General features: G+C 40.1%; 1 protein-coding gene across 1 annotated transcript in view; it reads right to left on the bottom strand.

Moving 5' to 3' along the window:
- Positions 1-567: 567 nt before the first annotated feature.
- LOC112253450 (secreted frizzled-related protein 5) overlaps positions 568-22,818 on the bottom strand; it is a 44,896-nt gene continuing 22,645 nt past the window's right edge. The window contains exons 2-3 of the mRNA XM_042323672.1: positions 18,987-19,064; positions 568-1,027 (exon numbers count right to left, since the gene is read on the bottom strand). Of these exons, the coding sequence (XP_042179606.1) occupies positions 699-1,027; positions 18,987-19,064 (407 nt within the window). The 3' untranslated portion in view covers positions 568-698. The remainder of the gene's footprint in view (positions 1,028-18,986; positions 19,065-22,818) is intronic.

The raw sequence follows: 22,818 nt of genomic DNA, 5'->3' as shown, positions 1-22,818 counted from the left end.
AGAGACAACTGACTGGAGGGATAGAGGGGAGGGGGAGGACAACTGACTGGAGGGACAGAGGGGGGGGGGGAGACAACTGACTGGAGGGATAGAGGGGAGAGGGAGAGACAACTGACTGGAGGGATAGAGGGAGGGAGGGGGAGGGACACAACTGACTGGAGGGATAGAGGGGAGAGAGAGAGACAACTGACTGGAGGGATAGAGGGGAGGGGGAGACAACTGACTGGAGGGATAGAGGGAGAGGGAGAGACAACTGACTGGAGGGATAGAGGGGAGGGGGAGACAACTGACTGGAGGGATAGAGGGGAGAGGGAGAGACAACTGACTGGAGGGATAGAGGGGAGGGGAGACAACTGACTGGAGGGATAAAGGGAGGGAGAGAGAGAGACAACTGACTGGAGGGATGGAGGGGAGGGGGAGCCAACTGACTGGAGGGATAGAGGGGAGGGGGAGACAACTGACTGGAGGGATAAAGGGGAGAGAGAGAGACAACTGACTGGAGGGATAGAGGGGAGGGGGAGCCAACTGACTGGAGGGATAGAGGGGAGGGGGAGACAACTGACTGGAGGGATAGAGGGGAGGGGGAGACAACTGACTGGAAGGATAGAGGGAGAGGGGGAGACAACTGACTGGAGGGATAGAGGGGAGGGGGGAGACATTTGGGGAAGACTGGGGTTGTGATAGTTGTATCAGTAAGGTCACTGGAAGACGGTATGATAGGTGGGACACTGCTGACTCTTCATGTACTTGATGGCGAACTTCAACTCTGTACTCTTCTTCTCCCATTTGTGGATGGACATAAGCAGCAGCTGCTGGTCCACTTTCCGTCCCATGATGAGGAAGTTACTGCCAAGGTTGTCCAGCTGAGCACAGGGGCAGTTTGCTCCATTCTTTATGTACAGCGTCAGCTTCTTCAAGTCCTTTTTACGCAGGACACCCATCTTGAGCACCTTCTTCTTCTTCTGAGCGGCGATGAGTTTACGGTCACCATTCTCTTTCTTCACTTCTTTGATCTTCATCTTGATAGCTAGGGGAGAAGGGAGAGAGAGAGGAAGGAGAGAGTGAGAAAGGAGAGAAGAGGAGAGAGTGGGAGGAGAAAGTGATTGAGAGAGCGAGATGGAGAGACAGATTGAGATAAACATTTGGATCATTGACTTGCATTTTAATTTCAAATAAACCTCCTGATGGCAGTTTTGCCTACTCATGTGTTTTGTGTTGGGACCTGGACATTGCCTTGATGGCACACGCACACATACACACACGCACACACACGTACACACAAACACGCACGCACGCATTCACACATACACACGCGCACACACACACACACACACACGCACACACACGTACACATGAACACGCACGCATTCACACACACACACACGCACATATACACACACGCACACACACGTACACACAAACACGTACGCACGCATTCACACACACACACATACTTTTATTTTTTAATTTTTTATTTCACCTTTATTTAACCAGGGAGGCCAGTTGAGAACAAGTTCTCATTTACAACTGTGACCTGGCCAAGATAAAGCAAAGCAGTGCGACATAAACAACAACACAGAGTTACACACAAACAAACGTACAGTCAATAACACAATAGAAAAATCTGTATACAGTGTGTGCAAATGAAGTAAGGAGGTAAGGCAATAAATAGGCCGTAGTGGCAAAGTAACTACAATTTAGCAATTAACACGGGAGTGATAGATGTGCAAGTAGAAAATACTGGTGTGCAAAAGAGCAGAAAATCAAAAACAAATATGGGGATGAGGTAGGTAGTTGGTTGGATGGGCTATTTACAGATGGCCTGTGTACAGCTGCAGCGATCGGTAAGCTGCTCTGACAGCTGATGCTTAAAGTTAGTGAGGGAGAAATAAGTCTCCAACTTCAGTGATTTTTGCAATTCATTCCAGTCATTGGCAGCAGAGAACTGGAAGGAAAGGTGGCCAAAAGAGGTGCTTTGGGGATGACCAATGAAATATACCTGCTGGAGCACGTGCTACTGGTGGGTGTTGCCATGGTGACCAGTGAGCTGAGATAAGGCGGAGCTTTACCTAGCAAAGACATATAGATGACCTGGAGCGAGTGGGTTTGGCGACGATTATGTAGCGAGGACCAGCCAACGAGAGCATACAGGACGCAGTGGTAGGTAGTATATGGGGCTTTGGTGACAAAATGGATGGCATTGTGATAGACTACATCCAATTTGCTTAGAGTGTTGGAGGCTATTTTGTAAATGACATCGTGGAAGTCAAGGATCGGTACGATAGTCAGTTTTATGAGGGTATGTTTGGCAGCATGAGTGAAGGAGGATTTATGAGGAGATATGAGTCTGGAAGGAAGGTTTACAGTCTAACCAGACACCTAGGTATTTATAGTTGTCCACATATTCTAAGTCAGAACCTTCCAGAGTAGTGATGCTAGTCGGGCGGGCGGGTGCGGGCAGCGATCGGTTGAAGAGCAGGCATTTCGCTTTACTAGTATTTAAGAGCAGTTGGAGGCCACGGAAGGAGAGTTGTATGGCATTGAATCTTGTTTGGAGGTTTGTTAAGGCAGTGTCCAGAGAAGGGCCAGATGCATACAGAATGGTGTCGTCTGCATAGAGGTGGATCAGAGCATCACCAGCAGCTAGAGCGACATCATTGATATATGCAGAGAAAAGAGTCGGCCCGAGAATTGAACCCTGTGGCACCCCCAGAGAGACTGCCACACACACATAAACACACACACACGAACACACACACACGCACACACTCACTCACGCACGCACGCACACACACACATATACAAACACGGGTAGACCCCGCCCCAAGCACAGGGGTACTTTACACCTCTCCAGAGGGTCATCATTTACCCTTACACAACGAATCACTATTACCTTGGGACTGCCACAAGACTACATCCTCTGTGTCTGTGTGTTTATGTGTGTCTGTGTTTGTTTCAGAGAGGAATTCTCCATGTAAGCACACCCTGACAGACCAAAAGAATCATGTTGAGGATGAAGGACCAACGTTGGTATCAAACGTAGTTATGTTCCCAACCACCTGGAATATTGACATGTTACTTCTGGCCTCCTTTCCTCCTATTTTCTAATGTTTCTTACACACAGACACACACGGGGTATTAATATGTTCAGGGGGGTATTTGTGTGGTGTGTGTGGGTCCCACCAGCCAGTATTTGACCTGAGACATTGTACAAAATAATGCAAGTAACAGAAAATAAAATTGGAATTGAAAGAGTTGTCTGACAGTTTTCAGAAAGGAAATAGCAGTTTGGATGACTAGGTGAACCTAGTACACGCACACACACATACACACATACACACTCACGCACACACGCACACACACATACGCACGCACGCACACACACACACGCACGCATGCACACACGCACGCATGCACACACACACACACACACACACAAACACACACAAACACACACACACACGCACATACACACACACACACACACACACACACAAACACACACAAACACACACACACACACACACACACACACACACACACACACACACACACACACACACACACACACACACACACACACACACACAAAACCTCAGCTGTAGGTAAAGTTATTTGCCCTTGCCCTGTGTGCCCACAGGGCACCATTGGGGAAGATAAGTTACCGAGTACCAGAGAGCCTAGAGATGCCTTTCTATCCAGGGTGAAACTCTTCCCATACTGGCCAAATATGTCTCCTCCTTACAGTGACAGGAAAGGAATTGAGTAAGAAACAGTAACAGAGACCCAGTCAGTAACAGAGACCCAGTCAGTAACAGAGACCCAGTCAGAAACAGAGACCCAGTGATATTCAGGGAGTGGATGGAAGTGAAAGGAGAGGAAAAGAGGAGGACACACAGACAGACAGAGGCCAATAGAGAGAGAGAGTGAGAGAGAGAGAGAGAGAGAGAGAGAGAGAGCCTGTCATTTTGAGCAGAAACAGCCCTTCCTGGGGTGAGAGCTTGTCAGCCTCACTAACATGCAGGTGTTGGGTATACAGATTTACACCCAGCAGGTTTACAGCCAGGCCTCTGCAAACAAGTCTCAGGCAAGGATAAGAATATTCATCTCATAGATGTTCAGATGATATATTCAAGCCAAGTCATTTATAAATAGGTACAAATGAATTGAAATGTTGAGGTGTTACCAGAAGTTGACACCAAGTGTGAAAATCTTGTATGATAACGCTGTCATTGCTGCTGAATATTTGCGTCATTCTTGGCTCAATCAAACAATCCAAGTCTCTAAACTCTTTACCTCTATAATCATCTCTGGATTTCAGTCAACTAACTACTAGACACTCAGCTAAAAGAGTTCATGCTTTGAAGTGAACAATGCTCTCTTATGCTTGTCGGTGTGTGTGTTTGATTGGCTATCTACCTTCATACGCAGTCAAATTGCATTCTGAGATAGTTATTGTGTCATGTTATTTCATGCTGTTTTCCACAACTATCCTCTTTTATTCTCCTTGGACTATACAGCAGACTATTTTTCAATCTACCAATTAAACAGATGGATACAAATCTAGATGACTATTGTCTTACCTCATGTTAGATGAAAAGGGTGTGTGTTGTGTGTGTTGTGTGTGTGTGTGTTTGTGTGTGTGTGTGTGTGTGTGTGTGTGTGTGTGTGTGTGTGTGTGTGTGTGTGTGTGTGTGTGTGTGTGTGACCTCAGGCTATATGACCAAGAACTGTGTGGCTGGCTGTTAGTCAGTGTTGGCTGTTTCTCTGAGTGTGAAAGAGAATAAAGACACTCGATGTGTCCCAAATGTCACTCTATCAACAATATGAAACACTCGTTTTGACCAGGACCCATAGGGTAGTGCACCTATGGGTGACGTAGTGCACTGTGCAGGGAATAGGGTTCCATTTGGGTCACGTGACTTGCATTGTATTGCTCTTGGATTTTAATAATGCCAGTTCCACCATTCTTCAACCAGAAGTACATTCTCAGTAATATCAGTTCTGGCTGGTATCATGTTCACTTCTCAGTAATATCAGTTCTGGCTGGTATCATGTTAACTTAATATAAGTTCTGGCTGGTATCATGTTAACTTCTCAGTAATATCAGTTCTGGCTGGTATCATGTTAACTTAATGTAAGTTCTGGCTGGTATCATGTTAACTTAATGTAAGTTCTGGCTGGTATCATGTTAACTTAATGTAAGTTCTGGCTGGTATCATGTTCACTTCTCAGTAATATCAGTTCTGGCTGGTATCATGTTAACTTCTCAGTAATATCAGTTCTGGCTGGTATCATGTTAACTTAATGTAAGTTCTGGCTGGTATCATGTTAACTTAATGTAAGTTCTGGCTGGTATCATGTTAACTTAATGTAAGTTCTGGCTGGTATCATGTTAACTTAATATAAGTTCTGGCTGGTATCATGTTAACTTAATGTAAGTTCTGGCTGGTATCATGTTAACTTAATGTAAGTTCTGGCTGGTATCATGTTAACTTAATGTAAGTTCTGGCTGGTATCATGTTAACTTAATGTAAGTTCTGGCTGGTATCATGTTAACTTAATGTCAGTTCTGGCTGGTATCATGTTAACTTAATGTAAGTTCTGGCTGGTATCATGTTAACTTAATATCAGTTCTGGCTGGTATCATGTTAACTTAATGTAAGTTCTGGCTGGTATCATGTTAACTTCTCAGTAATATCAGTTCTGGCTGGTATCATGTTAACTTAATGTAAGTTCTGGCTGGTATCATGTTAACTTAATGTCAGTTCTGGCTGGTATCATGTTAACTTAATGTAAGTTCTGGCTGGTATCATGTTAACTTAATATCAGTTCTGGCTGGTATCATGTTAACTTAATGTAAGTTCTGGCTGGTATCATGTTAACTTAATATAAGTTCTGGCTGGTATCATGTTAACTTAATGTAAGTTCTGGCTGGTATCATGTTAACTTAATGTAAGTTCTGGCTGGTATCATGTTAACTTAATGTCAGTTCTGGCTGGTATCATGTTAACTTAATGTAAGTTCTGGCTGGTATCATGTTCACTTAATGTAAGTTCTGGTTGGTATCATGTTCACTTCTCAGTAATATCAGTTCTGGCTGGTATCATGTTAACTTAATGTAAGTTCTGGCTGGTATCATGTTAACTTAATGTAAGTTCTGGCTGGTATCATGTTAACTTAATGTAAGTTCTGGCTGGTATCATGTTAACTTAATGTAAGTTCTGGCTGGTATCATGTTAACTTAATGTAAGTTCTGGCTGGTATCATGTTCACTTCTCAGTAATATCAGTTCTGGCTGGTATCATGTTAACTTAATGTAAGTTCTGGCTGGTATCATGTTAACTTAATGTAAGTTCTGGCTGGTATCATGTTCACTTAATGTAAGTTCTGGCTGGTATCATGTTCACTTCTCAGTAATATCAGTTCTGGCTGGTATCATGTTAACTTAATGTAAGTTCTGGCTGGTATCATGTTAACTTAATGTAAGTTCTGGCTGGTATCATGTTAACTTAATGTAAGTTCTGGCTGGTATCATGTTAACTTAATGTAAGTTCTGGCTGGTATCATGTTAACTTAATGTAAGTTCTGGCTGGTATCATGTTAACTTAATGTAAGTTCTGGCTGGTATCATGTTCACTTCTCAGTAATATCAGTTCTGGCTGGTATCATGTTAACTTAATGTAAGTTCTGGCTGGTATCATGTTAACTTCTCAGTAATATCAGTTCTGGCTGGTATCATGTTAACTTAATGTAAGTTCTGGCTGGTATCATGTTAACTTAATGTCAGTTCTGGCTGGTATCATGTTAACTTAATGTAAGTTCTGGCTGGTATCATGTTAACTTAATGTAAGTTCTGGCTGGTATCATGTTCACTTCTCAGTAATATCAGTTCTGGCTGGTATCATGTTAACTTAATGTAAGTTCTGGCTGGTATCATGTTAACTTAATGTAAGTTCTGGCTGGTATCATGTTCACTTCTCAGTAATATAAGTTCTGGCTGGTATCATGTTCACTTCTCAGTAATATCAGTTCTGGCTGGTATCATGTTCACTTCTCAGTAATATCAGTTCTGGCTGGTATCATGTTAACTTAATGTAAGTTCTGGCTGGTATCATGTTAACTTCTCAGTAATATCAGTTCTGGCTGGTATCATGTTAACTTCTCAGTAATATCAGTTCTGGCTGGTATCATGTTAACTTCTCAGTAATATCAGTTCTGGCTGGTATCATGTTAACTTCTCAGTAATATCAGTTCTGGCTGGTATCATGTTCACTTCTCAGTAATATCAGTTCTGGCTGGTATCATGTTAACTTCTCAGTAATATCAGTTCTGGCTGGTATCATGTTCACTTCTCAGTAATATCAGTTCTGGCTGGTATCATGTTAACTTCTCAGTAATATCAGTTCTGGCTGGTATCATGTTAACTTCTCAGTAATATCAGTTCTGGCTGGTATCATGTTAACTTCTCAGTAATATCAGTTCTGGCTGGTATCATGTTCACTTCTCAGTAATATCAGTTCTGGCTGGTATCATGTTCACTTCTCAGTAATATCAGTTCTGGCTGGTATCATGTTAACTTCTCAGTAATATCAGTTCTGGCTGGTATCATGTTCACTTCTCAGTAATATCAGTTCTGGCTGGTATCATGTTAACTTCTCAGTAATATCAGTTCTGGCTGGTATCATGTTAACTTCTCAGTAATATCAGATCTGGCTGGTATCATGTTCACTTCTCAGTAATATCAGTTCTGGCTGGTATCATGTTAACTTAATGTAAGTTCTGGCTGGTATCATGTTAACTTCTCAGTAATATCAGTTCTGGCTGGTATCATGTTCACTTCTCAGTAATATCAGTTCTGGCTGGTATCATGTTAACTTAATGTAAGTTCTGGCTGGTATCATGTTAACTTCTCAGTAATATCAGTTCTGGCTGGTATCATGTTCACTTCTCAGTAATATCAGTTCTGGCTGGTTTCATGTTAACTTAATATCAGTTCTGGCTGGTATCATGTTAACTTAATGTAAGTTCTGGCTGGTATCATGTTCACTTAATGTAAGTTCTGGCTGGTATCATGTTAACTTAATGTAAGTTCTGGCTGGTATCATGTTAACTTCTCAGTAATATCAGTTCTGGCTGGTATCATGTTAACTTAATATCAGTTCTGGCTGGTATCATGTTAACTTAATGTCAGTTCTGGCTGGTATCATGTTCACTTAATATCAGTTCTGGCTGGTATCATGTTAACTTAATATCAGTTCTGGCTGGTATCATGTTAACTTAATATCAGTTCTGGCTGGTATCATGTTAACTTAATGTAAGTTCTGGCTGGTATCATGTTAACTTCTCAGTAATATCAGTTCTGGCTGGTATCATGTTCACTTCTCAGTAATATCAGTTCTGGCTGGTATCATGTTAACTTAATGTAAGTTCTGGCTGGTATCATGTTAACTTCTCAGTAATATCAGTTCTGGCTGGTATCATGTTCACTTCTCAGTAATATCAGTTCTGGCTGGTATCATGTTAACTTAATGTAAGTTCTGGCTGGTATCATGTTAACTTCTCAGTAATATCAGTTCTGGCTGGTATCATGTTCACTTCTCAGTAATATCAGTTCTGGCTGGTATCATGTTAACTTAATGTCAGTTCTGGCTGGTATCATGTTCACTTAATGTAAGTTCTGGCTGGTATCATGTTAACTTAATATCAGTTCTGGCTGGTATCATGTTAACTTAATGTCAGTTCTGGCTGGTATCATGTTCACTTAATATCAGTTCTGGCTGGTATCATGTTAACTTAATATCAGTTCTGGCTGGTATCATGTTAACTTAATGTAAGTTCTGGCTGGTATCATGTTAACTTAATATCAGTTCTGGCTGGTATCATGTTAACTTAATGTAAGTTCTGGCTGGTATCATGTTAACTTAATGTAAGTTCTGGCTGGTATCATGTTAACTTAATATCAGTTCTGGCTGGTATCATGTTAACTTAATGTGAGTTCTGGCTGGTATCATGTTCACTTCTTAATATCAGTTCTGGCTGGTATCATGTTAACTTAATATCAGTTCTGGCTGGTATCATGTTAACTTCTCACAGTTCTGGCTGGTATCATGTTAACTTCTCAGTAATATCAGTAATATCAGTTCTGGCTGGTATCATGTTAACTCAGTAATATCAGTTCTGGCTGGTATCATGTTAACTTAATGTAAGTTCTGGCTGGTATCATGTTCACTTAATATCAGTTCTGGCTGGTATCATGTTAACTTAATGTAAGTTCTGGCTGGCATGTTCACTTAATGTTCATCAGTATCATCATGTTAACTTAATATCAGTTCTGGCTGGTATCATGTTAACTTAATGTAAGTTCTGGCTGGTATCATGTTAACTTCTCAGTAATATCAGTTCTGGCTGGTATCATGTTCACTTCTCAGTAATATCAGTTCTGGCTGGTATCATGTTAACTTCTCAGTAATATCAGTTCTGGCTGGTATCATGTTAACTTCTCAGTAATATCAGTTCTGGCTGGTATCATGTTAACTTAATGTAAGTTCTGGCTGGTATCATGTTAACTTAATGTAAGTTCTGGCTGGTATCATGTTAACTTAATATAAGTTCTGGCTGGTATCATGTTAACTTAATGTAAGTTCTGGCTGGTATCATGTTAACTTAATGTAAGTTCTGGCTGGTATCATGTTAACTTCTCAGTAATATCAGTTCTGGCTGGTATCATGTTAACTTAATGTAAGTTCTGGCTGGTATCATGTTAACTTCTCAGTAATATCAGTTCTGGCTGGTATCATGTTCACTTCTCAGTAATATCAGTTCTGGCTGGTATCATGTTAACTTCTCAGTAATATCAGTTCTGGCTGGTATCATGTTAACTTAATGTAAGTTCTGGCTGGTATCATGTTCACTTCTCAGTAATATCAGTTCTGGCTGGTATCATGTTAACTTCTCAGTAATGTAAGTTCTGGCTGGTATCATGTTAACTTCTCAGTAATATCAGTTCTGGCTGGTATCATGTTAACTTAATGTCAGTTCTGGCTGGTATCATGTTAACTTAATATCAGTTCTGGCTGGTATCATGTTAACTTAATATCAGTTCTGGCTGGTATCATGTTAACTTAATGTAAGTTCTGGCTGGTATCATGTTAACTTAATGTAAGTTCTGGCTGGTAATATCAGTTCTGGCTGGTATCATGTTCACTTCTCAGTAATATCAGTTCTGGCTGGTATCATGTTCACTTCTCAGTAATATCAGTTCTGGCTGGTATCATGTTAACTTAATATCAGTTCTGGCTGGTATCATGTTAATAATGTAGTTCTGGCTGGTATCATGTTAACTTCTCAAATATCAGTTCTGGCTGGTATCATGTTAACTTCTCAGTAATATCAGTTCTGGCTGGTATCATGTTAACTTCTCAGTAATATCAGTTCTGGCTGGTATCATGTTAACTTCTCAGTAATATCAGTTCTGGCTGGTATCATGTTAACTTAATGTCAGTTCTGGCTGGTATCATGTTCACTTAATGTAAGTTCTGGCTGGTATCATGTTAACTTAATATCAGTTCTGGCTGGTATCATGTTAACTTAATGTAAGTTCTGGCTGGTATCATGTTAACTTAATATCAGTTCTGGCTGGTATCATGTTAACTTCTCAGTAATATCAGTAAGTGGCTGGTATCATGTTAACTTAGTAAGTTCTGGCTGGTATCATGTTAACTTCTCAGTAATATCAGTTCTGGCTGGTATCATGTTCACTTCTCAGTAATATCAGTTCTGGCTGGTATCATGTTAACTTCTGGCTGGTATCAGTTCTGGCTGGTATCATGTTAACTTAATGTAAGTTCTGGCTGGTATCATGTTCAATTCTCAGTAATATCAGTTCTGGCTGGTATCATGTTCACTTCTCAGTAATATAAGTTCTGGCTGGTATCATGTTAACTTCTCAGTAATATCAGTTCTGGCTGGTATCATGTTAACTTAATGTCAGTTCTGGCTGGTATCATGTTAACTTAATATCAGTTCTGGCTGGTATCATGTTAACTTAATATCAGTTCTGGCTGGTATCATGTTAACTTAATGTCAGTTCTGGCTGGTATCATGTTCACTTAACAGTTCTGGCTGGTATCATGTTAACTTAATATCAGTTCTGGCTGGTATCATGTTAACTTAATGTAAGTTCTGGCTGGTATCATGTTAACTTAATATCAGTTCTGGCTGGTATCATGTTAACTTCTGGCTGGTATCATGTTAACTTAATATCAGTTCTGGCTGGTATCATGTTAACTTAATATCAGTTCTGGCTGGTATCATGTTAACTTAATGTAAGTTCTGGCTGGTATCATGTTAACTTAATATCAGTTCTGGCTGGTATCATGTTAACTTAATATCAGTTCTGGCTGGTATCATGTTCACTTAATATCTTCTGGCTGGTATCATGTTAACTAATATCAGTTCTGGCTGGTATCATGTTAACTTAATGTAATATCAGTTCTGGCTGGTAAGTTCTGGCTGGTATCATGTTCTTAATATCAGTTCTGGCTGGTATCAGTTAACTGGTTCTGGCTGGTATCATGTTAACTTAATATCAGTTCTGGCTGGTATCATGTTAATAATATCAGTTCTGGCTGGTATCATGTTAACTTAATATCAGTTCTGGCTGGTATCATGTTAACTTAATGTAGTTCTGGCTGGTATCATGTTAATGTTCAGTAATATCAGTTCTGGCTGGTATCATGTTCACTTCTCAGTAATATCAGTTCTGGCTGGTATCATGTTAACTTCTCAGTAATATCAGTTCTGGCTGGTATCATGTTAACTTCTCAGTAATATCAGTTCTGGCTGGTATCATGTTAACTTAATGTATCAGTTCTGGCTGGTATCATGTTAACTTAATGTAAGTTCTGGCTGGTATCATGTTAACTTAATTTCTGGCTGGTATCATGTTAACTTAATATCAGTTCTGGCTGGTATCATGTTAACTTAATGTAAGTTCTGGCTGGTATCATGTTCACTTCTCAGTAATATCAGTTCTGGCTGGTATCATGTTAACTTAATGTAAGTTCTGGCTGGTATCATGTTCACTTCTCAGTAATATCAGTTCTGGCTGGTATCATGTTCACTTCTCAGTAATATCAGTTCTGGCTGGTATCATGTTAACTTCTCAGTAATATCAGTTCTGGCTGGTATCATGTTAACTTAATGTAAGTTCTGGCTGGTATCATGTTCAAGTAATCAGTTCTGGCTGGTATCATGTTAACTTCTCAGTAATATAAGTTCTGGCTGGTATCATGTTAACTTCTCAGTAATATCAGTTCTGGCTGGTATCATGTTAACTTAATGTCAGTTCTGGCTGGTATCATGTTAACTTAATATCAGTTCTGGCTGGTATCATGTTAACTGTTCTGGCTGGTATCATGTTAACTTAATGTAAGTTCTGGCTGGTATCATGTTAACTAATGTAAGTTCTGGCTGGTATCATGTTCACTTCTCAGTAATATCAGTTCTGGCTGGTATCATGTTAACTTCTCATAATATCAGTTCTGGCTGGTATCATGTTCACTTCTCACAGTTCTGGCTGGTATCAGTTAATATCAGTTCTGGCTGGTATCATGTTAACTTAATGTAAGTTCTGGCTGGTATCATGTTAACTTCTCAGTAATATCAGTTCTGGCTGGTATCATGTTCACTTCTCAGTAATATCAGTTCTGGCTGGTATCATGTTAACTTCTCAGTAATATCAGTTCTGGCTGGTATCATGTTAACTTCTGGCAGTAATATCAGTTCTGGCTGGTATCATGTTAACTTAATGTTAACTTTCTTCTGGCTGGTATCATGTTCACTTAATGTAAGTTCTGGCTGGTATCATGTTAACTTAATATCAGTTCTGGCTGGTATCATGTTAACTTAATGTAAGTTCTGGCTGGTATCATGTTAACTTAATGTAAGTTCTGGCTGGTATCATGTTCACTTCTCAGTAATATCAGTTCTGGCTGGTATCATGTTAACTTAATGTAAGTTCTGGCTGGTATCATGTTAACTTCTCAGTAATATCAGTTCTGGCTGGTATCATGTTCACTTCTCAGTAATATCAGTTCTGGCTGGTATCATGTTAACTTCTCAGTAATATCAGTTCTGGCTGGTATCATGTTAACTTAATGTAAGTTCTGGCTGGTATCATGTTAACTTCTCAGTAATATCAGTTCTGGCTGGTATCATGTTCACTTTCTGGCTGGTATCATGTTCATGTAAGTTCTGGCTGGTATCATGTTAACTTCTCAGTAATATCAGTTCTGGCTGGTATCATGTTAACTTAATGTCAGTTCTGGCTGGTATCATGTTAACTTAATATCAGTTCTGGCTGGTATCATGTTAACTTAATATCAGTTCTGGCTGGTATCATGTTAACTTAATGTAAGTTCTGGCTGGTATCATGTTAACTTAATGTAAGTTCTGGCTGGTATCATGTTAACTTCTCAGTAATATCAGTTCTGGCTGGTATCATGTTAACTTCTCAGTAATATCAGTTCTGGCTGGTATCATGTTCACTTCTCAGTAATATCAGTTCTGGCTGGTATCATGTTAACTTCTCAGTAATATCAGTTCTGGCTGGTATCATGTTAACTTCTCAGTAATATCAGATCTGGCTGGTATCATGTTAACTTCTCAGTAATATCAGTTCTGGCTGGTATCATGTTAACTTCTCAGTAATATCAGTTCTGGCTGGTATCATGTTAACTTCTCAGTAATATCAGTTCTGGCTGGTATCATGTTAACTTAATGTAAGTTCTGGCTGGTATCATGTTAACTTCTCAGTAATATCAGTTCTGGCTGGTATCATGTTAACTTAATGTATCAGTTCTGGCTGGTATCATGTTAACTTAATGTTCTGGCTGGTAGTTCTGGCTGGTATCATGTTAACTTAATATCAGTTCTGGCTGGTATCATGTTAACTTAATATCAGTTCTGGCTGGTATCATGTTAACAATGTTTCTGGCTGGTATCATGTTAACTTAAATATGTAAGTTCTGGCTGGTATCATGTTAACTTCTCAGTAATATCAGTTCTGGCTGGTATCATGTTAACAGTTCTGGCTGGTATCATGTAAGTAATCAGTTCTGGCTGGTATCATGTTAACTTAATGTAATTCAGTTCTGGCTGGTATCATGTTAACTTAATATCAGTTCTGGCTGGTATCATGTTAACTTCTCAGTAATATCAGTTCTGGCTGGTATCATGTTCACTTCTCAGTAATATCAGTTCTGGCTGGTATCATGTTAACTTAATGTAAGTTCTGGCTGGTATCATGTTAACTTAATGTAATTAACTTCTCAGTAATATCAGTTCTGGCTGGTATCATGTTCACTGGCTCTCAGTAATATCAGTTCTGGCTGGTATCATGTTAACTTCTGTAATATCAGTTCTGGCTGGTATCATGTTAACTTAATGTAAGTTCTGGCTGGTATCATGTTAACTTAATGTAAGTTCTGGCTGGTATCATGTTAACTTAATGTAGTTCTGGCTGGTATCATGTTAACTTAATAATAAGTTCTGGCTGGTATCATGTTAACTTCTCAGTAATATCAGTTCTGGCTGGTATCATGTTAACTTAATGTAAGTTCTGGCTGGTATCATGTTAACTTAATATAAGTTCTGGCTGGTATCATGTTAACTTAATGTAAGTTCTGGCTGGTATCATGTTAACTTAATATAAGTTCTGGCTGGTATCATGTTAACTTAATGTAAGTTCTGGCTGGTATCATGTTAACTTAATATAAGTTCTGGCTGGTATCATGTTAACTTAATGTAAGTTCTGGCTGGTATCATGTTAACTTAATGTAAGTTCTGGCTGGTATCATGTTCACTTCTCAGTAATATCAGTTCTGGCTGGTATCATGTTAACTTAATGTAAGTTCTGGCTGGTATCATGTTAACTTAATGTAAGTTCTGGCTGGTATCATGTTCACTTCTCAGTAATATCAGTTCTGGCTGGTATCATGTTAACTTAATGTAAGTTCTGGCTGGTATCATGTTCACTTCTCAGTAATATCAGTTCTGGCTGGTATCATGTTAACTTAATGTAAGTTCTGGCTGGTATCATGTTAACTTCTCAGTAATATCAGTTCTGGCTGGTATCATGTTAACTTAATATCAGTTCTGGCTGGTATCATGTTAACTTAATATCAGTTCTGGCTGGTATCATGTTAACTTAATATCAGTTCTGGCTGGTATCATGTTAACTTAATTCTGTAAGTTCTGGCTGGTATCATGTTAACTTAATATCAGTTCTGGCTGGTATCATGTTAACTTAATATCAGTTCTGGCTGGTATCATGTTAACTTAATATCAGTTCTGGCTGGTATCATGTTAATAATGTAAGTTCTGGCTGGTATCATGTTAACTTAATATCAGTTCTGGCTGGTATCATGTTAACTATAAGTTCTGGCTGGTATCATGTTAACTTCTCAGTAATATCAGTTCTGGCTGGTATCATGTTAACTTAATGTAAGTTCTGGCTGGTATCATGTTAACTTAATATAAGTTCTGGCTGGTATCATGTTAACTTAATGTAAGTTCTGGCTGGTATCATGTTAACTTAATATAAGTTCTGGCTGGTATCATGTTAACTTAATGTAAGTTCTGGCTGGTATCATGTTAACTTAATATAAGTTCTGGCTGGTATCATGTTAACTTAATATAAGTTCTGGCTGGTATCATGTTCACTTCTCAGTAATATCAGTTCTGGCTGGTATCATGTTAACTTAATGTAAGTTCTGGCTGGTATCATGTTAACTTAATGTAAGTTCTGGCTGGTATCATGTTAACTTAATGTAAGTTCTGGCTGGTATCATGTTAACTTAATATAAGTTCTGGCTGGTATCATGTTAACTTAATGTAAGTTCTGGCTGGTATCATGTTAACTTAATATCAGTTCTGGCTGGTATCATGTTAACTTAATGTAAGTTCTGGCTGGTATCATGTTAACTTCTCAGTAATATCAGTTCTGGCTGGTATCATGTTCAGTAATATCAGTTCTGGCTGGTATCATGTTAACTTAATGTAAGTTCTGGCTGGTATCATGTTCACTTCTCAGTAATATCAGTTCTGGCTGGTATCATGTTAACTTCTCAGTAATATCAGTTCTGGCTGGTATCATGTTAACTTAATGTAAGTTCTGGCTGGTATCATGTTAACTTAATGTAAGTTCTGGCTGGTATCATGTTAACTTCTCAGTAATATCAGTTCTGGCTGGTATCATGTTCACTTCTCAGTAATATCAGTTCTGGCTGGTATCATGTTAACTTCTCAGTAATATCAGTTCTGGCTGGTATCATGTTAACTTAATGTAAGTTCTGGCTGGTATCATGTTAACTTAATGTAAGTTCTGGCTGGTATCATGTTCACTTCTCAGTAATATCAGTTCTGGCTGGTATCATGTTAACTTAATGTAAGTTCTGGCTGGTATCATGTTAACTTAATGTAAGTTCTGGCTGGTATCATGTTCACTTAATGTAAGTTCTGGTTGGTATCATGTTCACTTCTCAGTAATATCAGTTCTGGCTGGTATCATGTTAACTTAATGTCAGTTCTGGCTGGTATCATGTTAACTTAATGTAAGTTCTGGCTGTATCATGTTAATAATAGTTCTGGCTGGTATCATGTTCATGGTATCATGTTAACTTAATGTAAGTTCTGGCTGGTATCATGTTAACTCTAATAATAAGTTCTGGCTGGTATCATGTTCACTTCTCAGTAATATCAGTTCTGGCTGGTATCATGTTAACTTAATGTAAGTTCTGGCTGGTATCATGTAACTTAATATCAGTTCTGGCTGGTATCATGTTCACTTCTCAGTAATATCAGTTCTGGCTGGTATCATGTTCACTTCTCAGTAATATCAGTTCTGGCTGGTATCATGTTCACTTCTCAGTAATATCAGTTCTGGCTGGTATCATGTTAACTTAATGTAAGTTCTGGCTGGTATCATGTTAACTCATTCTGGCTGGTATCATGTTCACTTCTCAGTAATATCAGTTCTGGCTGGTATCATGTTAACTTAATGTAAGTTCTGGCTGGTATCATGTTAACTTAATATAAGTTCTGGCTGGTATCATGTTCAGTAATATCAGTTCTGGCTGGTATCATGTTAACTTAATGTAAGTTCTGGCTGGTATCATGTTAACTTAATATAAGTTCTGGCTGGTATCATGTTCACTTCTCAGTAATATAAGTTCTGGCTGGTATCATGTTCACTTCTCAGTAATATCAGTTCTGGCTGGTATCATGTTCACTTCTCTGGTATCATGTTCACGAGTAATATCAGTTCTGGCTGGTATCATGTTAACTTAATGTAAGTTCTGGCTGGTATCATGTTAATAATATCAGTTCTGGCTGGTATCATGTTCACTTCTCAGTAATATCAGTTCTGGCTGGTATCATGTTAACTTAATGTAAGTTCTGGCTGGTATCATGTTAACTTAATAATATCAGTTCTGGCTGGTATCATGTTCACGTCTCAGTAATATCAGATCTGGCTGGTATCATGTTCACTGGTGATAAAAGGTCATCAAATATATATTGGATACATACAGTATTGGATAATATCTTACATTTGGGGGTAAGTTTGACTGTGTTTGAACCTCTATTCTCTGTGATGAAATGTACCAAAAAAGGAAAGGCTGGTTGAATTGTGTTGCTACACTATGTGCTACTTTGAAAAATGTTTGCCACCAGGGATGTGGACAGCTTGGTCAGTTTCCATGATTATCATAATAATTCAATGGATAGTTTTACACAATCCTCCAAAGACTGGCTGAGGCTTTTCTCTAAACTTACACCCACACAACATGATTTCTACACACTACAGCCAATCCAGAACATGATCAACTCTGAAGACTCTGGCAACGTTCGAGGGAGTGTTAAATGTAGAGTTATAGTCTTACAGGGACCAGCTAAAAGACTTGGCGAACAGAGGACATTCAACTCATTGTGTCCTGCTGGGACCATAATTACATTCAGGGAACGAGAGACGGAGACGTTACCTCAATGTTGTATGGACTTTATCATTGGGACATTGCCTAAACTGTAGCATTCATAACATGAATTGTAACATTCGAAACACGACATGGCACAAAATAAGTAAATAATTACATTGAATTGTTCCAAAATGCACTTAAACTGAGTTTAGCAGCCTTAAACTGAGTTTAGCAGCCTTAAACTGAGCTTGGCAGCCTTAAACTGAGCTTGGCAGCCTTAAACTGAGCTTAGCAGCCTGCTAACTGGACTTCCTGACACAGCACATACTGTTGTCATTCTATCAGAGTTATTGTATGTATCCCATATTGTAATGGATTCATTATCATGGTTCTCCTCACCAGTTACATGTGGTGGTGATGTGGCGGTTAGCTGATGTAGTCCTTAACAATTTCTGCTTGTCTATGCGTGAGGGAGTCTGCATATCTGTGTGTGTTTGTGTCTCTGTGCATGCTTGCATGCATGCGTGTGAGAGTTTGTGTGTGTGTGTGTGAGAGAGTGTGTGATGGAAAGTTTATGTGTGTGTGTGAGGAGTACTGTTGTATTGTGGCTGTGAGCCCTCAACATTGTGTTTCTCATTACTGTCATCGTCTCTGGAGTGAGATTTGTGTGTGTGTGTGTCTGTTAGTTTGTGCGTTAGTGTGTGTGTGTGTGTGTGTGCGTGTGTGTGCGCGTGTGTGTTAGTGTGGGAGAAGACAATCTACTGTATGGAGTCAAACTAGAACCATGGTCTCATTTAACCACACACATCACAAGGCTGCTCCTAGAAACTGACTAGCTCTGCCACATGTTTGTGTGTGTGTGTGTGTGTGTGTGTGTGTGTGTGTGTGTGTGTGTGTGTGTGTGTGTGTGTGTGTGTGAGTGAGTGAGTGAGTGAGTGAGTGTGTGTGTGTGTGTGTGTGTGTGTGAGTGAGTGAGTGTGTGTGTGTGTGTGTGTGTATAGCACTTACCAAAGTCGCTGGCACAGTAATGCTCCATGATGTTGTCAGCTTTCAGTTGGTTATCACACGGAGGACAGACTTTAGATGCTGGGGAGAAAAGAGAGAGAGAGGAGAATGATTGATATTGTAGCAAAGTCAGAGTGCAGTCCCACGTGGGGTTTGAGCCTTGGACCTTCGGACCGTCAACCCAACACCTCAGCTGTTACACCAAGAGATCCGAAGCTCTTGACAATGACGGTAGGTGTTGGGTTTAGGAGCCTACAATACATGTCATAATTGTAGCTAGGTTAGACTACAGGTACAGTAGAGGATAATTAGATGGTTCATATAATCAGCAGCAAGAAGGGAGTAGAGTAGAGTAGTGTATAGAGCAGAGTAGAGTATAGAGCAGAGTGTAGTAGAGTATAGAGCAGAGTAGAGTATAGAGCAGAGTATAGTAGAGTATAGAGCAGAGTATAGTGGAGTATAGGGCATGTAATTGTAGTGTATCGAGCGGAGTAGAGCTTAGAACAGAGTAGAGCAGAGTATACAGCAGATTAGAATGGAGAATATAGCAGAGTATAGTCGAGTATAGAGCAGAGAAAAGTAGCGTATAGAGAGTAGAGCATAGAACAGACTAGAGCAGAGTATAGAGTAGAGTAGAGCATATAGCTGAGTATAGTAGAGTACAGAGCAGAGTAGAGTATAGAGAATAGCAGAGTTTAGAGCGGAACAGAGTAGAGTAAAGTACAGTATAGAGTAGAGCCGAGTATAGAAAAGAGTACAGCATAGTATAGAGCAGAGTAGAGTCAGGTAGAGCAGAGTATAGAGCAAAGCAGACTAGAGTAGAGTTTAGAGCAGAGTAGAGCTGAGTATAGAGCAGAGTAGAGCAGAGCAAAGTAGAATAGAGCAGAGTATAGAGTAGGGCAGATAAGAGTATATTGTAAATTAAAGAGCAGAGTGGAGTAGATTATACAGCAGAGAAGAGTAAATGAGAGTAGTGTAGAGTAGAATATCAGTAGACTAGAGTAGAGTAGAGCATAGTAGAGTAGAGAGTAGGGTAGTACAGTTGAGTATAGACAATAGTAGAGTACAGCAGAATATAGAGTAGAGTAGAGTAGAGTAGAGTAGAGTAGAGTAGAGTAGAGTAGAGTAGAGTAGAGTAGAGTAGAGAGCAGATTTGGGTAGTAGAGTAGAGAACAGTATAGAGCAAGCTAGGGTAGTCGAGTAGAGTAGAGTAGAGCAAAGCACAGTAGAACAGTGCAGAGTAGAGCAGAGTAGAGTATAGAGCAGAGTGCAGAGTAGAGTAGAGTATAGAACAGACTAGAGTAAAGTAGAGCAGAGCAGAGTATAGGGCAGAGTAGAGCAGAGTATATGGCAGAGTAGAGTAGAGCAGAGTGTAGGGCAGAGTAGAGTAGAGCAAGCAGAGTAGAACAGGGCAGAGTAGAAAAGAGCAGAGTAGAGTAGTGCAGAGCAGAGCATAGAGTAGATAGTAGAGTAGAGTATAGAGTAGAGTAGAGTATAGAGCAGAGTGGAGTAGATTAGAGTAGAGCAGAGTATAGCGCAGAGTGGAGAGCAGAGTAGAGTAGAGTAGAGTATAGAGCAGAGCAGGGTAGTAGAATAGAGTACTGTATAGAGCAAGCCAGGTTAGTGGAATAGAGTAGAGTATAGAGCAGAGTAACTATACTCTGGGTGTAGGGTAGAGCAGAGTAGCAGAGTAGAGTGGAGCAGAGTATAGAATAGAATGGGAGAGTAGAGTATAGAGCAGAATGGGAGAGTAGAGTGGAGTAGAGTAGTGTATACAGCAGAGTAGGATAGTAGAGTTGAGTAGAGAACAATATAGAGCAAACTAGGGTAGTAGAGTATATCACAGAGTAGAGAGCAGATTAGGGTAGTAGAGTAGAGTATAATATAGAGCAGGTCAGAGCAGAGCAGAGCAGAATAGAGTAGAGTAGAGTAGAGTAGAGTAGAGTAGAGCGCAGAGTAGAGAGCAGAGTAGGGTAGTAGAGTATAATATAGAGCAGAGTAGGGTCATTGAGTAGAGTATAATATAGAGCAGAGTGGAGTATAGCGCAGAGTAGAGAGTGGAGTAAGTTAGCAGAGTAGAGTATAATATACAGCAGAGTAGAGTATAGGAGAGCAGAATGGGGTAGTAGAGTACAGTAGAGTATAGACCAGAGTAGGGCAGCAGAGTAGAGTACAGTATAGATCAAGCTAGGGTAGTAGAGTAGAGTAGAGTATAGTGCAGAGTATAGTAGAGTATAGGAGCGCAGAGTAGAGTAGAGTGGAGCAGAGTATAGCATAGAGTAGAGAGAAGCGAAGGGTAATATAGTAGAGTAGAGAGCAGAACAGGATAGTAGAGTATAGAAAGGGGTTATGGTGGTAGAGTAGAGTCGAGTATAGAGCAGAGTAGGGTAGTAGAGTAGAGTAGAGTAGAGTAGAGTATAGAGCAGAATAGGGTAGTAGAGTAGAATTTATGATCTAGACTGTAACACTGTGCTGTTTTAGTCCCTGGTCTAGACTGTAACACTGTGCTGTTTTAGTCCCTGGTCTAGACTGTAACACTGTGCTGTTTTAGTCTGTGGCCTAGACTGTAACACTGTGCTGTTTTAGTCCCTGGTCTAGACTGTAACACTGTGCTGTTTTAGTCGCTGGTCTAGCCGGTAACACTGTGCTGTTTTAGTCCCTGGTCTAGACTGTAACCCTGTGCTGTTTTAGTCTCTGGCCTAGACTGTAACACTGTGCTGTTTAAGTTCCTGGTCTAGACTGTAACACTGTGCTGTTTTAGTCCCTGGTCTAGACTGTAACACTGTGCTGTTTTAGTCCCTGGTCTAGACTGTAACACTGTGCTGTTTTAGTCCCTGGTCTAGACTGTAACACTGTGCTGTTTTAGTCCCCGGTCTAGACTGTAACACTGTGCTGTTTTAGTCTCTGGCCTAGACTGTAACACTGTGCTGTTTTAGTCCCTGGTCTAGACTGTAACACTGTGCTGTTTTAGTTCCTGGTCTAGACTGTAACACTGTGCTGTTTAAGTTCCTGGTCTAGACTGTATCACTGTGCTGTTTAAGTTCCTGGTCTAGACTGTAACACTGTGCTGTTTTAGTCCCTGGTCTAGACTGTAACACTGTGCTGTTTAAGTTCCTGGTCTAGACTGTAACACTGTGCTGTTTAAGTTCCTGGTCTAGACTGTATCACTGTGCTGTTTTAGTCCCTGGTCTAGACTGTAACACTGTGCTGTTTAAGTCCCTGGTCTAGACTGTAACACTGTGCTGTTTAAGTTCCTGGTCTAGACTGTAACACTGTGCTGTTTAAGTTCCTGGTCTAGACTGTAACACTGTGCTGTTTAAGTTCCTGGTCTAGACTGTAACACTGTGCTGTTTTAGTTCCTGGTCTAGACTGTAGCACTGTGCTGTTTAAGTTCCTGGTCTAGACTGTAGCACTGTGCTGTTTAAGTTCCTGGTCTAGACTGTAACACCGTGCTGTTTAAGTTCCTGGTCTAGACTGTAACACTGTGCTGTTTTAGTTCCTGGTCTAGACTGTAACACTGTGCTGTTTTAGTTCCTGGTCTAGACTGTAGCACTGTGCTGTTTTAGTTCCTGGTCTAGACTGTAGCACTGTGCTGTTTTAGTTCCTGGTCTAGACTGTAGCACTGTGCTGTTTTAGTTCCTGGTCTAGACTGTAGCACTGTAATGTTTTAGTTCCTGGTCTAGACTGTAACACTGTGCTGTTTTAGTTCCTGGTCTAGACTGTAACACTGTGCTGTTTTAGTTCCTGGTCTAGACTGTAGCACTGTGCTGTTTAAGTTCCTGGTCTAGACTGTAACACTGTGCTGTTTTAGTTCCTGGTCTAGACTGTATCACTG

This window comes from Oncorhynchus tshawytscha, linkage group LG06 (genome assembly GCF_018296145.1).
Source record: "Oncorhynchus tshawytscha isolate Ot180627B linkage group LG06, Otsh_v2.0, whole genome shotgun sequence".
NCBI lineage: Eukaryota > Metazoa > Chordata > Actinopteri > Salmoniformes > Salmonidae > Oncorhynchus > Oncorhynchus tshawytscha.
Note: the sequence above shows the minus strand (reverse complement) of the source record. Positions and strands in the feature narration are given on the sequence as shown.